The sequence below is a fragment of the Peromyscus leucopus genome, chromosome 16_21 (assembly GCF_004664715.2).
Source record: "Peromyscus leucopus breed LL Stock chromosome 16_21, UCI_PerLeu_2.1, whole genome shotgun sequence".
Classification (NCBI taxonomy): Eukaryota; Metazoa; Chordata; class Mammalia; order Rodentia; family Cricetidae; genus Peromyscus; species Peromyscus leucopus.
Window position 1 is genome coordinate 39,419,220 of NC_051084.1, and position 25,344 is coordinate 39,444,563.

The 25,344-nt window shown below is 38.9% G+C and overlaps 1 protein-coding gene across 14 annotated transcripts in view; it reads right to left on the minus strand.

The window, feature by feature from the left end:
- Positions 1-675: 675 nt before the first annotated feature.
- Positions 676-25,344, minus strand: part of Rev1 (REV1 DNA directed polymerase) — a 71,502-nt gene continuing 46,833 nt past the window's right edge. For 11 of the 14 annotated variants that reach the window (XM_028865733.2, XM_028865735.1, XM_028865730.2 and 8 more), the window contains 14 exons: positions 20,437-20,565; positions 18,039-18,193; positions 14,599-14,718; positions 8,788-9,008; positions 7,661-7,833; positions 5,415-5,517; positions 4,580-4,745; positions 4,169-4,371; positions 3,335-3,568; positions 2,740-2,860; positions 2,056-2,273; positions 1,808-1,964; positions 1,470-1,572; positions 676-1,085 (listed from right to left, as the gene is read on the minus strand). In XM_028865733.2, the coding sequence (XP_028721566.1) occupies positions 974-1,085; positions 1,470-1,572; positions 1,808-1,964; positions 2,056-2,273; positions 2,740-2,860; positions 3,335-3,568; positions 4,169-4,371; positions 4,580-4,745; positions 5,415-5,517; positions 7,661-7,833; positions 8,788-9,008; positions 14,599-14,718; positions 18,039-18,193; positions 20,437-20,565 (2,215 nt within the window). In that variant the 3' untranslated portion in view covers positions 676-973. Of the gene's footprint in view, positions 1,086-1,469; positions 1,573-1,807; positions 1,965-2,055; positions 2,274-2,739; positions 2,861-3,334; positions 3,569-4,168; positions 4,372-4,579; positions 4,746-5,414; positions 5,518-7,660; positions 7,834-8,787; positions 9,009-14,598; positions 14,719-18,038; positions 18,194-20,436; positions 21,245-25,344 lie in introns of those variants that run through there. The other 3 variants (XM_028865736.2, XM_037200270.1, XM_028865740.2) reach the window with 3 other exon arrangements.

Consider the following 25,344-nt stretch of genomic DNA (forward strand, 5'->3'; position numbering starts at 1 on the left):
AAACTGCCAATAAAGACAAGACACTGCAGCCCAGTAAGCTAGGCTTCCATGTTAGTATAGTGCACACCCTCAGCACGTGCTAACATGCCCTAGGAGGGGCATTTTTTGTAAGTTAATTTTGGTCTATTTTATTTTAGTACATTCCATTGTTCTGTTAAAGAAAAGTGGCAATAAGTTATTGGAGGTCAGTTCTTCTGCATTGTTAGCCCTCACAAGTGATTTATTTGCAACACTCTCATGACTATACCTAAATGTGTTTATTCCTGAGGAATGGGGGTCTAAATGATCCTCCAACATCCTTTCAAGAAACCTGTTGTAAGAAAACTTGAGTGTTGGAGATACTCACTACAGTGGAATTTCAGGTGTTATGACAAGCATACATGGAAGAGAGGTTATGCATGTTTGAAAAACTTCAGGACATAATGTATCTGGACTTGTGTCTGTGTAAATCAGGAATAAATTCCAGGCCAGGATTTTACTAGTTTTCCTGGTTCAAAGAACTACTAAAATCCTGGCTGGGGTGGCTCAGCAATGTCGAAACTTTTGCACACAGCCTGCAGCAGGCTGGCCTGGAGGTTTTTCAGCCTTTTAAGTATAACAAATTGTTGCTAGTTCCTAGAGCTGAGGTTTTTGTTGTTGTTGTTTTGTTTTTAAGGATTCACAAAAAAAAGCCTGTACAAAATATACATACAGTTCTTTATTAAACAACTGTAAACACTTCACTGTAAAAATCCATAAAACTTTATAAACAAATGTTTTGTAAATAGAATCTATGCTACAAGTAAAAGAATTAACACAATTATTTACATGCAATACTGACAAATTTGGCACTTTTTGAAAAGAAATGTACAAAACACTTGCTTAAAAAGAAATTTAAAATTATAAAAACTCAGCATCACTATCATGCACTTTGCAAATACCTCACAAGCACTGCTGGCACAGCTAGCAGAGAGCACCAGGCTCTCTGGAACGTTTAGGTAACTTTCAGTGTGCTTCCATAAGTCTGTTGTAAAACCACCTGAACATTGTCAAGAATAAAGTCAAACGCCATGTTCCAAACTGACTCCACCGACTGCTGCATCAGCCTGGAGGGGAGGAAGATTACCACCATTAAAAAGGTAACTCCAACACATATTCCTTTTTCCTTCAGACCTAGCTTCATGCTTCCTGGGTTTTTTGGGTTTTTATTTTTTTTTTAATTATTTTAAATTTTGTACTGGACAGGGTGACTCATACTTATAATCTCAGTAATGAGAGAAGAAAGCTACTGAATAAAAGTCAAGATAATAAATCTGGCTTTGGATTAAAAAAACAAACCTAGTTACTCATGACTATTGTGTATAACCTTGGGAGTGGTTGTTACTTACTACCCTGTCAACATGTGGCATTTTCTTCTATAGCAGGGACTGGAAATTTTTTAAAAAATTAACCCAGAAAGCTCAAAAAAAAAAAAACTTTTAACAAATTACCTTTTCATGTATTTTATAACTAGATCTAATTTTTCCAAATCTTTTTCCTCTATAAGGTCAGTGCAGTATTTCACAACTTGCAGGATGTCTTCTTCCATTGGATCTAGAAAAGAGGAAAACCTCAAATGAGGACCCCAATGTAGTTTTTAGCGAAAATCAGAAATCTGCAGTTAACCCCCCCCCCCCCCCGCCCCCCAATTTACAGGTATCAAAGCAAGTCTTACAACTTAGGTGAGAACACATTAGCGTTAGGAAAGTGGGCTAAAGCTGTTGTGATTAGTTCATGTTCCTGAATCACAGAACTATTAATATTCAGCTACTAGATGGGCCACACCAACCTGAGATAGTAGTTATCCATTCTTTGAGCAGGGTCTTCACATCACCAAACTCAACAGCTCCAGCTAAGTTAGGTGCTGTTGGTCTAACACAGCTGGATTGGTTGAGGTGCAAACTAGAGGGGTTCTGTGCACCAGATGTGGAAGCAGAGAGTTCTTCCTGTTGAAAGAAATAGCGAAAAATGCTGTATTTACACAGTGTGAAGTACATCAAACTCTAATAAATGTCAATCAGTATTTTTTCCAGTTACCAGGGGTCTCTCAGCAGGCGTTCCTTCATGTTTTATAAAACCGTCCATTAACTTCTGGGGGCTCCCATAGGCTCCTGGCAGAGTTTTTGCAGGACTGCTAAGCGGCTTATTTTTCAAAGGGCTCTGAACCTTTCTGGGAGAAGCAATGGGGTTCTTCTTCTTGTTTCTCCTGTCTTTCACTGCTGGTGGCTTTAGCTGAAGTAAAGGATTTTTCGGCACTAAAAAACAAAAAAAACAGGTATGATATCCTCACAATGAATCTAGACAATTCATGGTTCTCTGTCCTTACAATACAATCAACTAAGAGACCAGGAAGGCAGTAACTTAAGGCTAGGCTCTACAATTCCGCCCAGCCCAGCTATACAACTTAGTACGCTGATCTTGGACGTGATGTGCAATGGAGTGGTTCTAAAGATGAATTTTTCTTAGTACTCAAGCTTAAATGTGGGTTCATGACTCATGCCCAGAAGTTGAGATTTCATGTTTTGAATCAACATTCTTTCAAATCTACCTCTCTCAAAGGACAAGTAGCTTGACATGTCTAAAATGTGAAGAGTAAGTTCATCAACATTAGTACTAACCAGCAAGGACTATCATCACTTCAGATTCTCCAGGATGAAGAGTTAGAACTAACGCAATGACGCCATCACTCTAGTCTTTTTTGTGACTTATCAGCTGTCTTACCAGACATACTGGCTGGCTGCTGATGACCGGTGTCCTCTCCCTGCCTTTGTCTTTGGTCATATGCTGCTTTCAGCTCCTTCTGAAGCTCAGCAGGAAGGGCAGCAAAGACATCAGGGTCCACCTGATAGGAAGAAAAGTCACACCTAAGTGAATAGGAGATAGTGGCTAAACTGTTTTAAAATCACTCTTAACAGGTCCTTAGGTCCTTTAACAGCTTAACTTCCAAAAGATCACAGAAATGAGGAATCAGGTTTGTATGCTAACTTATCAAAACGAGATAGTTACAAAAATGGGAAGCCAAGAACATGTGAACACAGGGTGTGCTACTCTCCTTTGTGCATCTCTACCCTATTATGTGACATAGTAGGCAAAGAATGTGTTTATTTCTTCTAGATACTTTCAGCAACCACACACTATGCCCAGCCTCCCACTTCTCTTCCCTCTGGTGCTAACTTGCCTACTCTAGGAAAGGACCAAGTGGCCAACCAGTGTTGCAGGTGTATATATGTACCTAGTGGTACATACAGTGCAAGCTTCTCAAGAATTACGTAGGTATAGAAAAGAGGAAAGTGAGGAAAGTAGGACATTAATTTACTTGTGAAAATGCTGGAAGGGCTATGACGTTGATTCCAGTGTCACTGTTAGATTCTTGAGACTCTGGTATTTGTAACAGAACTGTGCCAACAGGATGTGGCAAGACCCCTGAACTGCAGCCATTTACTGGTTCTTTCTTCTTGGTACCACGTGGCTCTCCTTGTTGAGCAGCATAAACTTGTTGTATTTGTTCCCGGAGATCAGGTGGAAGTGCTTCTAAAACAGACTGATCAATCTGTAAAATACCAAACGTGAACCTGATGCTCAGAAGCGAAGATTTGAGGAACAACAAAAGTGCAGATCACCAGCCTTCAAAAAGCCCCCTGCCCAAGCTATCTTGACAGACACTGCTGTTGAAGCCTGAGGTGCCAGAGTCTGAAGGTGAGTGTACTTTGGGAGCCAGTAGCACACACAAGGACGTCCACAGAATACCTTGCAGGAAGAACTTGCCCATAGAAAGGGAATAGAAAAATTCAAAGTTACCATATACTAAAAAGGCATTACAGAATTCCTTGCTCTTTTGGCCAGTCCTTCCTTGTCATCAAGGGAGATCTAATGCAAGCCTGAGAGCTACCCCTTTCACTAGACCCAGAAGCAGCATTTGTACCTATTTCAGCTTCTCTCCATGCAAACAGAAGCAGAAAAGGCGGTAGGATACCCATGACAAAGCATAAGGCAGACTAACTAGTAAACAAGGAGACCTGCAGAAATGGGAGGGGAATGAGTGAGAGCACTTAACAACACACACGAAGATGACTTCGTATGCCAACCTACAGACTAGAGAATACTGTTTCTATTCTTTAGCCAGTTTGGTACTTAGGACCAGAAAACATACCTGGGATGGTGATGGGACCTCTATACTTAGATTAAGTCTTGACTGTCCACTGACAGGAGAATGCAGACCATTCCATTTCCTTGAACACTCGCCTCTGTTAGTGTCAGTATTGACACTAGCTGCCAGATGTGTAGAAAAGGGTGACGACAAAGTACAGGCTCTAGAGGCAGAGGATGTTTCCAGATCCACAGCAGCCAGAAGTACTACGATTATAGAATAAAAATAAAATAGCCTCTTTAGCTCATCTGAGGAAAACACAAACAAGCCGATACCCTTCCCCCATCACTGAATTCTGTTTCTTGTGAACACATTTTTTAGATTCATAATTTAGAATGTGGTTTAACTTGTTAAAAAGAGGGGGTGATTTAAAATGGGACTGAAATGAGCATCAGCATACTGATGTCTACTCACCTTCCTTGTGTTCCTCTGCTGTGGGTTTCTTAGCTTTCTGAACTTGTAAGAGATCATAGACAGAATGTGATCTACCAGGGTAGAGGCTTGATTGAACTGATGGGCGACTTAAACATGTGGAAGGATTTGCATTAGTAGGAACCAACTGATTCACTTGAATCCCAACCTAGAACAAAAATAAAGAGAATGTTTGTAAATAAACAAAAGTGAAAATAAGAATTCAACTAAAAAATTCTTAATCTTTGGGTACTAGAGTAAAGGAGTGAATGGAACTATGCAAACGATCAACTTATTTATGAGTTATCCCACAAACCTTGTGCATGAGCTATTTAGCTTTTCTTTATCCTGAGAGTATTTGATTCTTTCCTAACACGGTAAGACATTTAAAAATAGAATATCCCAACAAGTGGATTCCAGTATTCCACAGGTTTTCTAGTACAGTATGAGGTGGAAACCACAGAACAAGCTGGACCAGGTTTGTGTATCTGCTGAATTATCTCAGGAGCCCCAGCTGAGGGTTTAAATAGGATCTGTCATTCAAATTGGCAGGCTGGGTGTAGCTGAGTGGTACAACAATGTACTTATTTAATAAGGTTCAATCTCTCCCTACAATAGTAACTTTATAAAGCTAGGGTAATAGATAAGAGATAAAGGTGCTTGCCTAGCTAACCTCTCAAAACTAAGATAACCGGACTTGATGGGAAGTTCTCTCTCTCCTTGGACAGCACACAAGAAGCTATATAGATCTGCACATATGCCTGCAATGCACCATGACCAAGCTCAGATGAAGCCCAGGCTTCACACTACAGGAAGAGAGCCTCAATGTGATACTTACCCCTCTCATATCCGATATATTTAGCTTCATCATATGAAACATGTTTAGAGTAGCCTTTCCAATTACTTTTGCACTGTCTGTTGCCTGGTCCAGAGTTACAGTCCTGTAAGTATTAGAATTACTTTCCTAAACAACGTACATTCAATAAAAGATTGCAAAAAGTTACTAAGTTTATAAAAATGAAAAATGAATGAATAGCCAGGTAGTGGTGGTGCACGCCTTTAATCCCAGTACTTGGGAGGCAGAGGCAGGTGAATAGCTGAGTTTGAGGTCAGCCTAAAAGCTACAAAGAATGAATAATTGCCCTTACTATGAGCCAGTAAAACCATCCACAAGTATAGAAAATATTATACAGAACAATAAACATGCCATGGAGACTTGATCAACCAAAATTTTTATTTAAGAAAATTTTTAGTTCACGTATATAAAAATAAAAAAGTGTTGTAATTAAAACAGACTGCATGGTAGGTAGCCAGAAAAGTTGGATTCCAAGGGAAATTTATTTTAAAAGATGATACTGAGGTACAAATAATATTCTCAGGAGAAATGAATCAACTGTTTTGTTTTTAAAAATTATTTGTGGCTGAAGAAATGCCTCTATGGTTAACACTTACTTTTGTAAAGGACTGGAGTTCAGTTCCCAGCACCTAGATTAGTCAATTCACAATGACATCAAACTCCAGTCCCAGGGAATGTGACACCCTCTTCTGGCCAGGCACGTGTGCATATACACACACGTACATAATTTGGGAAACACACACACACACAAAAAAAAATATATTCTTAACTACTGAACCATCTCTCCAAGCCTCTGGGGTTTTTGACTCTCCATTATATTGAAAGGAAAGCCACTGAATATTTCTGGCATTTAAATATACTCTAATGCTACTTTCTCTAAGAGCTTTTATAAATGCATAAAGAAAATGTATGTAGCTACTATGACAAGCACTATTATAGTCTAGCATAAAAGCCTGTAAGGAACCTTGCAGGTCTGTTATGGGGTAGCAATGGTTTTAACTCATCCTAACATCTTTAGTGCCAATGGGGATTCTCTTGCACGAGCACAGTGGCCCATTGCAAACAAAATTACATTATCACACCACTCCCAGTTCATCTGAGAAACAGACTCCAAACTGGACCTGGTTATTGCATCCCGCCTGCCCGTCCACAAAAACCAATGCTTAAGAACCAGTTTCATACAGAAATGTCTATTATCAATTTTTAAGTTATGTTGTTGACTTTGCCTGTTTCCACAGTACATAATGCTTTCAATGACCTGACTCTATTTGAGATTTTATAAGATCACAATAAGCAACTTGTTTGACATGAACTAATCTTTACTAAAAACTCTTAAAAATGTTACCACTTTGGTTTGTTAGATGAACTTCAGTTTGTTGAATAGAACGTGCACTTTAGAAAGTGATTTCATGATGGTCACAGATCTCACATAAACCCTAGCATTAAGTGATGTACACATCAAGTCAGGATTTTAAATAAAAGCTTTCCACCAGTTTTCAGAGATAATTCTGATTGCTCATTTCACAAAGAGAAATGCTGCTTAAATGAGTGATTTACTCATAGAGATCTGGGAAATTCTCAATCTTTGACAAACCACATCAGTCACCTTGGCTTGCTAATGTGTAGCATTTTAGCATCTCCAGGCACATATGGATGTAATCTGGATGTGGTCTGTTCAGTTATGTTGGAAAATTGATACACAGTAAGGTGGCAATGATTTAGAGGAACACTGCTCTAGGAAATAACTCATGTCATGAGTACTTGACAGGTTATTATACAGAGCAAGCCTTGACCTTGAGACCTGTCTGGTTTCCTGTTTCATCTTGTGACTTGTCTGGCCTACATTCCTGCCACTGTGATGCCACTGGCTAACAGAGGGTTCAAAATAGTGCCAGCCTCTTGAATCGCCAGGAACTGTAAACTAAATCTTTTCTTTAAAATGTATCCATTAATCCCAGCACTTGGGAGGCAGAGCTAGACAGATCTCTGTGAGTTCAGGCTAGCCTGGTCTGCAGAGCGAGATCCAGGACAGGCACCAAAACTACACAGAGAAACCTGTCTCGAGAAAACAAACGAAAAGTATCCATCCCACAGCTTTCAGTATTCTGCAATAGGTATTAAACCTAAGTCAAGGGACCTTTAACATAAGGACTAGTAAGTTTTTACTAAAACTACTACTGATTTTATTTTGTATGAATTATAATAACTTGCATAAAGATAAAGCTTACCTGGCAATGTTATCACAAATTCCATGGCCTCCAAATTTTGCAGTTTCTACAGGGGCCCCTGGCTTCCGTACCATTATTTTCAGAGTAAGACGTTTGCCCTTCATGCCAGCAGCTTCAAGTCGTCTTTGAATTTCTTCTGAAAGACTCAGAAGGAAAGCTTCTGCCTCTTTTGGCTACCAAAAGACAAAGATGGAGGGGGAAAAAAAAAAACACTTCCATATTACTTTCCTTAACTTAATAGTTCTCAAGTAGCTCAGCTCTGAACATTGAATATCTTATTTCCCTATCGTAAGCATTTATTTAAAAGAAACATTGTGCACACACCTTGAGATGTACGCTAATATAAATGCTCATGTTTTCAATGTACTGAGTACTCTTTACAGCATTTCCTTTCTTGCTCTTTTATGCTATCACTGACCTGTTGCAATTCTTAAGTTTTCTGATAAAATATGAATTCTTACACTATGTCAGAATCCTTCATGATAGTTCAGAAGAACAAACACTTGTCAGATTTCAAATCTTCTTGATGTGCAGTGTGTACAAAACTAAATTCCAGAGACATACCCAAATCCAAATGTGTATTCTTAAGGAAAGCAAACACTAGTCCATCTATATACTACCACCATCTAGAGCAATAGGTTTCCTAAGACCAATGGAAAACACAGATATTTACATTGCAATTCCTAGGAGTAGCAAAATTATAATGAAGTAGCAACAAAAATAATTCTATGGTTGGGGGGCATGAGGAATTGTATTAAAGGGTCACAGCATTAGGAAGGTTGAGAACCACTACACTAGGGGCATGGAAAATGAGGTAAATGAGACCTATTTTTAAGTATAATTTAAAATAAAATTTAAAACTTGTATGGCCCTTTCCTCTTCATTGGTAATGACAATAATTACAATTCAAATTGCTTTTGACCCCCAAAACAATATATTTTGTATCTTTCCTTAAAACCTAGATTTTTTTTCCACTCCCTGGTTTTTCCAGACAGGGTATAGGCATGCACTGCCACCACCAGGCAAAGACCTGGGTTTTTTATTTAGGGATATACTAGTTTTAATATTTATTTCAATCATCAAAATCTTTAGAGGTTAGAAACAGGAGTATGTAAAGACATTATTACCTGGGTGAATCTTATTCCATAGTTGATCTCAGCTGACACAGACTTCCTTTCCTTCTCTGTTCTGACTGGTCTATCATCCAAACCACGGCAGAATCTATATAACATCTGACCTGTTTTGGGGCCAAATTCTTTCTGGAGTTTTGCCATGGTCATACACTGCAAATCTCCACAAGTTTTAATTCCCAAAGATGCTAGCTTAGATTCCATTGAACGTCCAACTCCTAGGAAAAGGAATACATACACAGTTGGTGCAAACTATTACCATTTTGGTCATTCTTATGTATGCAAAAACTTTAAGTTTTATATAAAAAATTTTATGAATAATTCCAAGATTACTATCTTACCTACAAATCAATGAGTAAGTACACTCTTGTTTAAGGATTTATTGTCTGAATCTGTAGCACAGACACAAATACTATCCAGCACATGGTAGGACTGTATTATGACGATTGCCAATATCCATGACGGTTTCGCCACATTCACTCTGGACTGGAACTAGAATGGAACTGACGATATGTGGAACCATGGGGACTAGAGCTGCTCAGCAAGGAATGGTAGTGTAGTAAAGGAAGGAGACCCATTTCTTTGATCAAAAGCTAACTTAACCACCTTAAAGAGGTGACATTAATTCTTCCTACAACTGGGCCAGAGTACAGCAGTCTCCACGGCCTCCCACACAATGTATACAAAGTTTCAGTGCTACCCCAGAACACTGATGAGCTCTGCTGCCCTACATCACATCCAAAAAAAAGATGTTAAAAGGAAGCACAAATTTGAGAAAGCAGTTGAGAGTAACTCAAGTAAACTACAATTCTTACTGAAATGACTTTACCACAGTTACTAGCAGTGAAAACCATGCGTCTCTGTGCTTTTTGTATGTTATCAAAAAAGAGCAAAGTCTGCTACTATCTTTTGCTCAATGTAGTTATATAACTTTTTCTTCTATCCTGAGTGGTTTCCAGTGGCAAGAAGAATCCCAGCCCACACTCTGACAAGAGAACCATTGGAGACAGTAAAATAGGATGCAGATCAGGAGTTAATAAACTTTAAAAGCATCTTCAGCATGGAAGTAGGTCAGACAAGTTTAAACCATGAAAATCTTTATCAGTGGTTCTCAACCTTCCTAATACAGTTCTTCATGATGTAATGACCCCCAACCATAAAATTATTTCGTTGCTACTTCGTAACTATGATTTTTGCTACTCTAATGAATTGTAATGTAAATATTTCTGGAAATAAAGGGGTAGTGATGCACACGTTGAGATCGCTGATCTATATCCTACTGGGAAGGATGCTGGCTCCCACTTGTGCCATTTACAGTCCAAGTCAGAACAAAGGGCAAGCAAGAGTCAACACTAACCCTGAACTGTGCATATCTGAACAAGATGGGGTGGGAAAACATCACCAAATTAAGCATAATCAATCTAATCTAAGGAAATCATTGTCTGAGGAAGAAAAGCTGCTGTTTATGGAAAGCTATTATGGTGGAATAAAATGGTCCTGTAGTGGAGGCGGGAAGGGAATAATCAAACTTCAAGACAGGACAAAATGGTTCCCGATTCAATGCAATGTACCTCAGAATTCATAAGGAAACAGGATACCTGTATGGAGAAAGTAAACAGGGCTCAGGGCCTAACTACAGCACAGGCAACCAAAAAGGAGGAAAAGATATAAAGGCAATAAATATGCTGGCTTAGAATCTACTTTCTAACAGAGAAAAGCTATAGAAGCTCCTAGTCAAGTAGCTGGGTCTTGATCTGCACCTGGCCTCAAGGGGAACCATATTAAAAATGGATAATGATCCCTAGCCACACAGCCAGATCTCAGTGGCCCACTTGATACAGGGGGGAAAATGCCAAAGAACAGTCTTTGTCCTCTATGTTAGGTGTGTTCGATGAAATGTCAATGGTGATAGAAATGCTTGTACCTGTCCTATCTAATCCAGTAGGCACTTGCTAAAGGTTTCAGTGTACAAGAAAAATGGCCAAGCCAAATGAGGAACCTAACATAATTTGTTAACTGTAAATGTAAGGTTGTAGATCTTTCTGAACAGCTAATGGTTGTGCAGAGTGGGAAGTCACAAACTGGACGCACAAACCCCAGCCCTGACCTTGTGTACAAGGTCCCTAACTGAAGATTATACCTACAGGGTTATAGCTTTGTAAAGATCCAACAGTGCTTAATATCAAACTACTTATTAGGGATAATCTTTTCTTTCACTGGATAACTACCTTGAATTAAGTAATATATTTTGTTCACAAAACACATAATCATCATCTTGTGAAGTCCCTAAAATCAATGTTGTCTTTTACTGCTTCCATCTACTCTAAAGCTGTTTCCTAGTCTACAGAACTTGTTATGTGCTAAGTACACAATTAATGAGTGCCCAGGGCTGAAGAGAGGCTAGGGTGTTATCAATAAATTTATCCTAATTATCAACTGGAGAGCAAGTTTTCCTGAAAGTGTAAGCCACAAGATAGAAATAGGTACTATATTCACCAACAAACATCACTGGGAAATTACTTGCTCTCAGCAAATTAAATAGGATTCTTTATTATAATGTTCAGAATTTCTAATGTATGAGGCCCTCAAACCCAGTTCCTATATATATATACAATTCCTCTTTAAAAAGAGGGCACAGGAGCCGGGTGGTGGTGGTGGTGGTGGCGGCGGCAGCGGCGGCACACACCTTTATTCCCAGCACTCAGGAGGCAGAGGCAGGCGGATCTCTGTGAGTTCGAGGCCAGCCTGGTCTCCAAAGCGAGTTCCAGGAAAGGCACAAAGCTACACAGAGAAACCCTGTCTCGGAAAAAAAAAAAGAGGGCACAGGGCTGAAGCAAAGGCTCGGCAGGCAAGGGTACTTGCTGGGGATTGGTTTCCAGCACCCACAAGGCAGATTACACGTCCACAATTCCCCATTCCGGGGAACTCAATGCCTTTTCTCATCTCCACAGTTATGCAAGTGGTACATACAAACATGCAGGCAAGATATCACACATAAATCTTAAAACCTAAGCATGGACCTGCATTACTGTAACCCCAGACTGTGGAAAGGCGGGAGGAAGACAGATGGATCTCGGGAAGTCACTGGCTAAGCTAGCCTAGCCAAACTGGTTTTTCAGATTCAGTGAGAGACTATCTTAAAAAATAAGATAAAATAAAAGATAGAGAGCTATAGTTTTAAGATACCTCACATATTTCTCTGGCCTCCACATGCTTGGGCACATACACTCACACACTCTGCCTCCCAAAGAATGCTTTGTGTTCTCTCAAACATACTTTGGGGAAAGATGAGTAAAAATGCCAGGGATGACGTGCAGAAGACTGAGTATAAACATACCAAAAATATTTAAGTCAATTCAAATTTGGGGGAATTATTATATTATTATTATTATTATTATTGGTTTTTCAAGACAGGGTTTCTCAGCATAGCCCTGGCTGTCCTGGAACTCATTATGTAGACCAAGCTGGCCTTGAACTCAGAGATTCATCTGTTCCTGCCTCCCAAGTGTTGGGATTAAAGGCATGAGCATCACTGTCCAACAAAATTTGAGGATTTAATAGAAGTCAAAACACATGGTCCATTTTGAGTGGTAAGGACCTAAACAGGAAGCCAATCTTGATGACCCTATGTTTTTGGATGTCAATAAAGAAATACAATGCTCTGAGGACAGGTCAGGATATATAACCTCACAGATGGCCATTAAGGCATGAAATTTATACACAGCTTTTAATATACTTGCTCAAACTACAAACTATAAAATGTGCTATTACACCTGTTTAAATTATGCTAATAAGGTAATTTGCTATTTGATTAATAAAGCTAATTACTATTGAAATTTAATCTCAAACTGAACATCAGAAATAGACCACACACTTATAACAGTTATTTATGAGGGCTATAGTAAGGTTTTAAAACTAGTCCATCATAAAGTGGCATTGAGTCATTTAAAGTTTGACATAACAAATTTCTAAGGTAGTTCATATACATTTTCATTAAGCTTAAAATATACACATGAAAATTCTACTAAGTCTACTTTTATACATACATCTCTATCACTGGTCTCCATCTCTAACATCTTCCTGCAAATAAAACTTTTAAATCTAAAAAAATATATACAAAAGTTTACAAAGGTGACAGGATTCTCTGTGTAGTCTTAACTGTCTTGGAACTCTGTAGACCAGGCTGGCCTTGAACTCACAGAGATCCACCTGCCTCTGCCTCCCAAGTGCTGGGGTTGAAGGCGTGTGCCATCATGCTCAGGGAGATTATATTTTTAATGTTCGTTCTTCTTCATGCTTCTTTTTTGTTTTGAGACATGGGCTCACGCAGCCCAGGCTGGATTTGAATTCCTAATCCTCCTGCCTCCAAGTCCCAGGTGCTAATTATTACAAACATATGTCACTATGCCCAAGTGGCCTTTTCTCTTCTGGAATTTTTCATTTTTAAAATCAGTGCTAGGTGGGACTAGAGAGACAGCACAAGGTTAAGAGCACTTACTGCTCTTGGAGAAGACCTGAGTTTGGTTCCCAGTACCCAAGGTAGGTAGCTTACAAGTACCTGTAACTGCAGCTGCAGGGAACTCAAAGACCTATGGCCTAGGGCAACGGCACTTGCAAGTACATATTCCCATAGACACACATTTATAAATACAGTTTAAAAATGTAGAGAATAAAAATCAGTCTTTAAAATGAATGCTAAGAACTAAAGCCAAGGTGTCCCACACCTGTTGAGTGCTCTACCACTCAATTCCCGTTTGCATTTTCAAACCATTATCTCACATAAATAGATGAATGCATTTCTAAACCATGGTTTTCAGCTTAGAAATATAGTATTTGGATTATGAGTTAAAAAATGAAAGCTGCCGGGCGGTGGTGGCGCACGCCTTTAATTCCAGCACTCGAGAGGCAGAGCCAGGCGGATCTCTGTGAGTTTGAGGCCAGCCTGGGCTACCAAGTGAGTTCCAGAAAAGGCACAAAGCTACACAGAGAAGCCCTGTCTCGAAAAACCAAAAAAAAAAAAAAAAAAAAGAAAGCTCGGCTGGTGAGATGATGGTTCACTTGGGTAAAGCCCTTGCCTGACACACCTGATGACCTGAGTTTAATCCCTAGAACCCATAGTTGGAGAGAATTGGTTTCCCAAAGTTTTCCTCTTACCTCTATACACCAGGGCACATACATGAGCAAACACAGACATAATAAGTTAATTTCATATTTCCTTTAAAACTATTTTGCAGAATCCTTGATGTTGTTAAAACTTAAGAAATCCTTGTCACTGACTGTTTGCTTTTGCCCAGGGTGGTCAAGTGCTGGGTGAGCCTCAAGATACTGTACTTCGGTCTCCCAGCTTCCACCCCTGGAATGCATGGATTCTAGGTCTCTGTGCTAACAACTGGCTTTATGAATGTGGTGCTGGGGATGGAATCCAGGGTTTCTGGCATGCTAAGGTGGCCGCCTACCAACTTAGTTACATCAGTGAGAAATCTGTAAAGGAGAATCCACTAGGTGAAAAACTAACATGTAATAAATCATTGATAGGATGTTCAATGTAGTACTTTGTTTTCTTTTTCATGACCCATAATATTTAAAAAGAGACAAAGAAAGTTGAGCATGGTAGCATATGTGTGTCATTCTAGCACTTTGGGTGCTGAGGCAGGATGATCCAGATAGTCTGAGGCAATCTCAAGTCATGTATCAAAACCCTGCCTGAAAACAAATAGCCCCATAAAAACAAAAATGAAGGCATGAAAAGGACTTATAAATGTCTGTAATCTCTCATAGGCAAATACTTAGTCAAAGATTTGTACTCACCTGGTAGGTTGGTAACGAGCTGCCCTCTGATGAAGTCATCTACTTCATCTGGTTGTAGGTGGTACTGCCCATCTGGCTTTGCTTTTCTAGTTGCCATTCTAGCGAGAAGAATATTAGAACCTATGAAATTGAAAGGGAAAAAATGTTCAAGAAATATCCATAACTAGTTCTTAAAATTTCATAACGAGACACATGTAGATTGTGTCATTTACAGCATCTTAAAATGATGAAAACTAATTCAGTTTCATTTAATATCCCAGAATACGGCCAATATGGTTGCTGGATAGAGATTTTTCTTTATTTTAAACCAAGTATTATTTCAATGTCTTCCTGATGAAGAACAGAGAAAACAGCCCTGATCTTGCAGGGGGAGGGGTTAAGCTGGGTGTGGTTTCTCATGTAAATAATCTTAATACTCAGGAGGTTTAAGTAGCCTGTTAGCTATGAATCTGAAGCCACAGTCTGAGATCCTGTCTCAAACCCCCTCCCATTCAAAAGTGTGGTAGATTTGGAGAAAACCAAAGTCAAAATAAAAACCAGTTAAATTCCCTAACCCCAGGATCCATGTTATGTGGAGAAAACAGGTAAACAGACAATAGTAACAAAGCCCCCAAATCAGAACACTGATGTTAGAGAAGGCTTTTAAGGTCTTCAAAATGCAGGTGAAGGCCAGCAATGAAAACTGTGGTGGTAGCATGGTGCACGGACATCAACATGGCTTCATATAATGGTACAGAACAGACATCCCCAAGGATAACTGCATGGCCCTCGGTGGTAACATTGGGCCACAGACATCAACACGGTCCCTGGCCATGTTGATGACAGAGACAGAATTTTAGGTTTAGTCCCATTCTTAAACTGAAAATATACTTACACTATCACTTGTAGATTAGAAGTAAGTATGATTAAAAACGAAAAATTAAAACTGTGTCTGACACTGAAGTAGAGAGGTTGGTAGGAAAAAAAGGCTGATAGGAAGGAACCTGTAGGCCAACAGAGGGAGTGAAAAGGCAGGCCAGACAGTACCTGTACCAACAGTGCCAACACATTCATCTGTTTTTAATTTCAGTATCCTATGATGTTTCACATCTTAAAAATATTGCTGGAAGATGTACTCACTTGGTGCAATATTGGGAATGACTGTTACAGGGGTCAAACACTGCTCTCTGATCACATGTGAAGCCTGCTCCACTGGACAGAATTCTAAATCTAAGTCCCATAGCTAGGTAGGCCTCAGACCAGGGTGGTATGAGACTAGTATTGTTGTTTTGCTAAATGGCCATGCTGTCAAATTACCTGTCACAAATATTTATGTTTATGCCCATGAATTTTGTGTGCTACTCTCAACCTTGGTTAAACCAGGAAGTTTCTTTCTAGAGTGTTCAGCAGTGAATGAAGAGACTTAAGTAGTCAAAAGTATAAGAATAAGTGACTACTGAGAGTTTAGCCCTACATGGGACATCTGGAGCGCCACCACCATCCACCCCAAGGCCCTGGGAACATCCTGTAAAAGGGCTATTTAAGAGCTGGAGAACAGGGAGGAGTGTTGAGAAATGCTATCTTTTGCAAGTGACAAGACACAATGCACTCAAGAACTCACAGAGGCTATGGTTACTCTCTTAAGACCTACCTACTCAGTCAAAATTCCAAAACGGACGGTCCCACCTCTCGTTGAGAAACTACTCGTGGTTAGGGGGAAGTAATTTTATTTTCCCAGGAGTTTGAGATGCTGATAGGATGTCCACACTCAGGTGGATGGTCCCACAACCATGTGCATATGAGTGCATGTACATAGAATCAGTAGATCATTAAAAACAAAGAAAAACAGGACATGAAGATGGGAGGGAACCTGGTAGTGGGTATGATCAAGATACACTGCATTATTGTATGAAAATTGTCAAAGGAGTAAACACAGAATATTTCTAATTTAGAAAAATACTGCTTGAGTGAGATGAAAAGTACCTTTTGGGCTACCTAATTTTCAAAGACACTTACAGGGAAGCAAATCTCTCATATGCATACAGGCATCCTGAACCACATCCTGATCAAAATCTCACGCACCAAGTGTGATGGTTTCAATGAGATGCACACCAGTCTCAGGCATTTGAACATGTGGCATAGAAGGTGTGGCCTAGCTGAAGGAAGTATGTCACAGGCCTCAGGTCTAGTTCATTCTCTCTGCTTCCTTTTGTGGTTCTAGATGTAAGCCCTAGCTCTCAGCTTCCAGCTGCCATTTTTGCCGCCTGGTGTCCTGCTGTTCCAGTATGGACCCCTAACCATCTAGAAGCTCAGAGTACACTCTTCTGTAAGCTGCCTTACTTTTACCACAGCAATTAAAAAAACAACCAAACAAACAAACAACCTAATACCCCAAGTTAGTACATTGTCTCTCTTAAATTATCTCAGTGCTTGGTACCAAGGAAGTAAGACAATCCCTTCAGTGCAATGCCTTTCCCACAGAAATCTTAGAGTTCTGCCCCAGTTTTCCAAAGCTTTTCATCCTTATGCTTCGTGACCATTCCAGTAGTTCCCAGGGCTTGCTTCAGCAGCATGTTCGTCCCCATCTCCAGAAGTCACCCCCATTCTGAGACAGTCTCATCTGAATTCAGGCTGGTCTGCACTTCCCCCTACCTCAGCCTCTGATGTGCCAGGATAACAGGGTGTCATCACACCTGGCTTCCAGCTCTCCAATGAATGTAGTATTAACCTATCTATGATGCCACTGAGTTACCAATCTAAATCCCATTGGTTCAAGACAAGAATTTGAGGGTTTATGAATGAGAATGTTGGAATAGGCTGGAAACAAGAACAGCATGTTTAGAAAGTTTTATTACTACCTTTTAAGGCTGCAGGACAGAGTGTGAAGCTATCTACTTGAGAGCATGGCAAGACAAAAGGGTTTCCTGGTAAACAGTTTTGAGTAGGCTGGGATAGGTAGGAAAAGATGGCACAGAAAGCCTATGCTTTTCAATTCTAAATGTTACAGCATCAAGTCACCATAAGGAGGACAGACGGTGCAACAGCAGAATAAACCAAACAGAGAGAAGACCAGGAAGAGCCTGGAACCGCAAAGAACACTGTGATACCAGGGAGGCAAAAAAAAAGACTAACGATGAACTTCAAGTTCCATGCCATAAACTTGTTTTTAAAGTATAGTTCCTGTTCAAATTTGAGGAAAACAAGAATTGAAATTTAATCTAACTTTCTCTGTTTTTGAAGAACAAGAATTATTCTGATTCAATTACTGGAACAATATTCTACCACTAACAATTTACTTGCATTTCCAACATTTTTATCTTATTGCACAGCTGTAAGCAATGCTAAAAGGGGAAAGACCACTTCTGCAACATGCAGTAAGTTATTACAAGTCCTTTAAATTAGGGAGTATTATGGATCCCAAACTTTGAGTAGATACAAGTACATGCAAGCCAGATACTAACCAATTCCAACAGAGGCAGCACATTTAGTCTTGTCTTTGATTTCCATTCGGAGGGCAGTTGCAAATTCATCAGGAGTAAGTTTAGTCTCTGCAAGGATGTCAGCGATGTCTACCAGGGCTTCATCACAACTGACAGCTTCAATGCTGTGTGTGTAGCTATCAATACAAAGCAAAGGCAATGAATCATACCTATGGCCTGCTCTGGGAGACATTAAATGTTACAAAACAGACAAGGCATTTATTTTTAAATACTGAAAAGGAACAACAAAAACAAACTTCTAATCTTAAATAACCCATCCAAAGTGCCATTATTTAGTTATTTACCTTGTCAAAGTTAGTGTTCTAATTCCATACCAAAACGATTACAGCCAAAATGATTGTATTGAAAATACTCTTGTACACACAAATAGCTACAAAGTGGAAAATGGATCACAACTATCAAAATATCTAAGAAAAATTCGAACATGGCTAATCAGAGACCTTTATGAACAGAAGTTTACATACATCAGTTCAACAACTGCTGTTCATCTCTAATATCTATTAAATCCCTGAGATGCTATAGGACAAAGGAACTATGAAACAGAATCAGAGCAGAGACAGCTAAAGAGGCCTCACAAGTAATGTCTCAATCCACTTGTTGATACACACCTTTTGATAGGTTATAAACCATATCAAAACCTACTCATTCAATAAAGAAATGATACTTCTGCTAAAAATATAACAAAGGATTTTGTAGTTTTTTAAAATAATGACAATGATTTTTTTTCCTGAGAAAAAAAAATATTCCACTAAAAAGTGTTCACACATTGAAAGTGTAATAGGCCTTGGCTCTCCCTTAGTTCATCTCCTCCAGGATGTGGAACTGAGAACACAGCAGCAACTCTATTACCCTATTCCAGCCCTCCTTTGGACGCTATCAATGCCCTCAGCTTTTGAACAGCATTTAACACAGCTGTGACATGGTAATGTCAGAACTGCTGCATCTGCATTAAGAATAGCTGTGACTGATGACAGGGTAACAAATCCTTCCTTGTATACTTTTTTTCTTCACTAGTAAGATAGCTTCCACAAGAGCAGGGACTAGACATTGTTTCCCTTGGTGATACTAGTAGAATCAAGCAGCTCCGTGCACTTAATGGTTAATGGTGTTCAGAATAAAGCTTTTAACAAACAAAAAGGCAGCCCTACATGGGTCTGCACCAGGGCCTCTGCATAAATATCTTCCAGCTTAGTACTTTTATGGGATTCCCAAGTGTATAAACAAGTGGGTCTTTGATCCTTGTGCCTACTCTTCAGTTCTTTTCCTAGTGTTGGTTTGCCTTATGCAACTTTAATGCAATGGTTTTTGTTTATCTTATTATATTTTATTTTGTTATGTTTGTTATCTCCTAGAAGCCTATTCTTTTCATGAGAAATGGAAGGGGAGTGGATCCAGTGGGGAGTGGAGGTGAGGAGGAACTGGGCTTGCAGAAGGAGGGGAAAATGTAAACAGGATATATAGCATGAGAAAAGAATCTATTTTCAATAAAGGGGGGGGGCGCAGAAATGAAGATAGAGGCAAGCATATGTCCTAGAATGTCAACATAGCTCTTAGACCAATACCCTTACATTTTTACTAGAGCAGGTCTGAGTCGGTAATTTACATCACTTAAAACTTTTTCAATTTACAGAGTTAAGTAGTTGTGAGCACCACCTCTTCTAACCCTTTACACAAAAACTACATGACTGGCTTTAGAGCATGTATAAGCTACTAAATAATTTTAATTTTTTTTAAATACTGCCTTAATATTTAAAAACCTACACTGGAAAAGAATCATTTACCTCTATTCCTCAAGCTAACTAATCAACCACTATAAAACAATCATCAGTGATTCACTTTTATAAAAACTAATTTTTTGGCATGCTTAAAAATTTTAAGATGAAAAAAGAGTTTTAAATGCCTCTCTGCTATTGGCTCATCAGTTTTAATTTTATTCAGTTACAATACAGAGGTTTTCCTCCATTATACTGGCTGGTATTGAAATTCTGGGATACGGAGCATACTATTACACCTCACTCTGTGAATTCTAATTTTAAACAAATTATAATTCAAATGTAATAAAAGACAAGAACCATCTAGTTTCATGGGAAAGAAAAACATGTCCATATACTAGCAGATTTCACATCACAATCAGTAGCACCTGAACAATGATGTAATGCAAATTTTTCCTTGAGACTAAACTCCCAATTACTAAAGCTACCTAAAGAAAGGCAGTTATCAAACTGGCAGGCTGAGAAATAGATCACAGGAGAGAGAAAAATCCAGTGACTCTCAAAATGCTAAAGAAAACTGGACTCTTTAATAGTAAATCAAAGAAGTAAAGTAAAAGAAATATACAGGAGAAGGCTGTATACAATACCTTGCCAATGTTTCATACATTGCTTGGGCAACTTCCTTGTATGCATGAAAATCATATGGAACAGCTTGCAGATTAGGACACAGCTGTTTAGCATGCCCAAAAAACATCCCATTCTTAATGCCAAATTGTCTAAAAAGAAAAGAAAACACAGTGGAGATTACATCATGAAGTCTAAGCTGACAACCAAATAGCAAGTATGTTTGATCTTCCCCATGCCACTAGTGTACAATTTCCGTGTAACTCCCCCTCTCGTTAGGGGTTAACAATAGGCATTAGGATAATTTACAAGTCTGTTGCCCCCCCAACAGAAATAACACAATTGTCTCACTAGAGTAAATGACATCTCTCTTGTCTATGCTAGACACTTCTAAAACTTGACCTCTGGCCCCTTTGCAGAGATGCCAGCATGCCATATGCTGGTGATATCACAACCACCACAGAGCAGGAATGTGCTGTCAAATGGTTTTCTTCTCCTAATACATGGCACAGTTTAGCCAGGGCTCATCCCCCAAAGACAAAGAATATGAACAAAAGAACTACACAAAACAGTGCTATGTGACAAACAGACAAAATGTACTCATCCTATTACCACCCAATTCCCAATTGACCAATTCCAATGCTCCTCAAGGGGCTCCGCAGTGGTTGAGATGCCAACAGCATTGTATGGTAGGACATCACTCTGGGCAGGAGCCAGGGTTCCAGAACTTTGAGAGACCTAATTGAAAATGGTAAATTTTAAATCTATTGTGTGTCTCAATGCCCCACATTACCTTTGATATTTGGAGCATTCAGCATAAAACTACAATTATGGAATTATACATAATTAGTAAAATTCCATTTTATCACTCTGTAAAGAATCAAGAAAAAATATCACAGTAAAAACACAAGCAAATTAAATCAATGTTTCACCAGATTATACAATATTGCATATGCATAGAATGATCATGGTTATTCCATACATCCATTCAATAATATTCACCAAGGAGGGACTTAGTTAGAGGTCTGACTGCTTAAGAAACAGATACAATTATTTCTTGGCTTCTTGCCTAAGATCAAGTAAATAAACAGTCTTCTGCTACTACGCAGGGGTGATCAAGTAAATAAGCAGTCTTCTACTCAGAGGCGTCTGGGACTCTCCTAACATTTAGATCACCACTGAGAACTATAAAGAATTAAGAAACCTCTCAAGTTATTCAGAGGCAAATCCAAAACTACATGCATTTTTTCATGCAAACAAAAGCAATAAACTATTTCAGTATCAAGTGTCAAATGGAGCTGGGCGGTGGTGGCACATGCCTTTAATCCCAGCACTTGGAAGGCAGAGGCAGGCGGATCTCTGTGAGTTCGAGGCCAGCCTGGACTACCAAATGAGTTCCAGGAAAGGCGCAAAGCTACATAGAGAAACCCTGTCTTGAAACCCCCCCCCCAAAAAAAAAAAGTGTCAAATGGACAGAGTATCTAGTAAGAAGCAAACAATGATAGGAAAGGAAGCAGTGACCGCCAATAAAAGCAGCTGGAACAGCAACGTGGAGTTACATCACCAAGTGTTCTGTAAGGTACTGGGGGTGTCCCACAAACAGACAGACCCCAAGATATTTGTGAGCATGTCCCTGCATCTACTCAGATTGATGTGAATTAGTCAGCAGGCCTTAATAAACCAATATGCTTATCCATACATGGAGAAGTATAAATATAATAGTCTAGATAGGCATACAGAAACATTAGAAATATTTTCTTCCTAAAGCTAAATTTTGAAAAAGGATAAAATTTTGATAATGAAGCTGTAAAATATGTACGTTCAACATTCAAATTAAAGGCAATAACAGAGTCTTAAAGGCATGTTACAATGATCCTACGAATGTCCTTTTTCATATTTCTCTATATAAAAAAAAATTCAGAGACATGACTTAGAAAAAATATGCTACTTCTACTTAGGTACTTAAGCAATTTTCCATAGAAGAACGATTCTATGGGTAGCTGAGGATGCAACTTCCAATCCACCTGCTTCATCTTTTCAAGTGCTGGTGTTGCGGGTACTGCCACTACACCCAGTCTTTGCTGTGTTTAAGGATCTAGCCCAGGGCCTTGTGCATGGTGGGCAAGCATTCTTCCAAATAAGCTACATCTCCCATCATAGGCGAAAATTTGAGGTCACTGGACATCATAAAGAAGTTCTGAACAACAACAACAAAAACAAACCCAGGAAGTTTTCCTAACTAAAGGAAACATACACTTTCTGTATTCAGAAAATTAAGATTTGTTTCAGAGAAAATAAACCAGTAAGGACAATCACAAAAGAAGTCTACCAGGCGACATGATGCGGGGTAGTATTGCATCACTTTAAAGTGGTGGCAGAAGCAGGACACAGAAAAAGCTCCAGACCAGTTAGGCTCTACAAGACACCCTATCGCCAAACAAACCAACCCCGAAGTGACTCTAACACAATGATTCATGTGTTCCTCCTAACTAAAATCCATGCAGACTAAGTTACCAAATGTGTACTTGTAAATATGTGGTACAAAATAGAATTAATATCCCATTTTAAAGTACATAGCACACATTCCCCACACTGCAATATGCTTGACTAAGACAAAACTCTTGGAAGTTGGATTATACAACATAAAACAAAAAAAGCATCAAATCACTATTGATACTACATATTATAAACCCATAAAAGCATGTGAAAAGAGGTTAAAAAATTCTCTTACTTTTGAGGAGTGTATTTAAGAGAATGTACATTCTTGAATCTATAGAATGTACAACCTTGAAAGCAGAAAATGACACTGAACTCCTTTCCAATTCCCAAGTGTTAGAATTACCATCTTACACCATATCTGTTGTTTAAGTTAAGAATAAAAACCTCATTTTCTTCAGCATAGCCACATTCTCACCATGTATAACTTATTCTGTATAGTGCAAACAGTAATCTGTATACATATTCCACTGTCAAGTGATGTTCACCATCTAGTCACACTTCATTCTTTGTAGCTTCACTATATGTCTATGTCAAGTTCATCAATGCATAGGATTAGAATGACTATCGCCATAATCTACCATTCCAATCTCAACATTTCTCTGATAAAATCATTGTTTTGTTAGAAAAAGGGAGATAAATTAGAAACTATAAAATGACAATAAAAGTGATTGTACAGACGTGGGCTTACTTGGCTTTGGTTCTCAAACTCATTTTCAAATCTGAAATAAACACGTGCCTTTTAACTAGCACTTAGGTGTCTTGCCACAAACTACTTGGTGCTCATCAACTTTAACCCCTATTATTTTAGTCTTCAGCATGGTGGTCACCACCTGTGTGTCAATACAAATATACCACCAAACAGAGAAGCCAATAAGTTCAGAGCTCCCAGGATTGAGAACACACCTACCTGGGACAAAACCTTGCGACTCCCAGCCAGCACTCATCTCTGAGGTAGCTGGTGTTGATCAAGACCCTAAAAAGCAAGTGTGGCAAGGCCCACATACTCACTTTACCAACTATCAAGGATGCACTTCTGGGCATTGTCACAACTGTCTAGGTATTAGTAGCCAAGTTTCCATTTTATAAACTCTACACTAAGCTCTGAATTGCCTATGCTAAGAATAATTACCAACAATCATAATGCATTCCTCCTTCATTTTATTATCCTTAGTAAGGTTATGTTTCAATTTTTTGGCCACATTATCAACTGACAATAGTAAAACACAGTTTTGTTCATGATAAAAGTAAATTTAGTGAGTGTAAGTTTGACGTAACATAAAATGGATAAGAACAGAACATACTTTATATTTATGCATGTTTGGATAATTTTAGTAAAATAGCATTTTAATAAAATTACCAGAATTTAAACAAACTACTTCTGATTACACTATGTTGAGTTCAAATATTTAATGTTCAGATCAGACTTCCTTAAATAACCCCAAACATGCCAGGCAGTGGTGGCACATGCCTCTAATTCCAGCACTCAAAAGCAGAGGCAGGTGGATCTCTGAGTTTGAGGTCAGTATGGTCTACAGAGCTCCAGGACAGGCTCCAAGGGTATACAGATAAACCCTGTCTTGACACCCACCCCCACAAACAAACAATATAGAATATACTGAAAAATGTAAGTAATTTAACATCTTTTCCCATAATTGTTGAATTCTTTAACATATATCAACGCTATGTGAGTGCTCACTATTTTATAAAGGTGAAAGTGTCCGAGTTCAATTAGGGAAAAAGAAAAAAAAAAGATTTCTCTCTAATGAGTAATTACTACTCCTATTTTTATAACTATTATAAATATTTTAAAATTTTTATTTATGACAGTTACATATGTGATGTGTATATATAGGCACACAAACCTTGGCATGCCTGTGGAGGCAGGAGGACAACTCTGTGGAGTCAATTCTCTCTTCTTTTTTTTTTTTTGGTTTTTCGAGACAGGGTTTCTCTGTGTAGCTTTGCGCCTTTCCTGGAACTCGCTTTGGAGACCAGGCTGGCCTCGAACTCACAGAGATCCGCCTGCCTCTGCCTCCCGAGTGCTGGGATTAAAGGCGAGCGCCACCACCGCCCGGGCCCAATTCTCTCTTCTTTATATGATTTCTAGAGACTGAATTTAGGTCATCATGCTTGCATGGCCTCTTTAACCGCTGAGCTATCTCACTGGCCCTTCATAATTTTCTGACATATAAGGAACACAAGTGTATTCCTCTCATGTTAAAAAGGGAGGTTCTAATTATGGTTTCAGATTATTGTAAGATAACTGCTTACACTAAAGTTAGTGGTAACAAGTTTATACAGTCTTACTAATTTGAAGAAAATAATTTATTTATGATTTAAAGGGCAATCAAGTTTCAACTTAATTAATGTGCATATATTTTCTCAGATGTATGTTTGTGCACTATGTGCTTGCCTTGTGTTCACAAAGACCA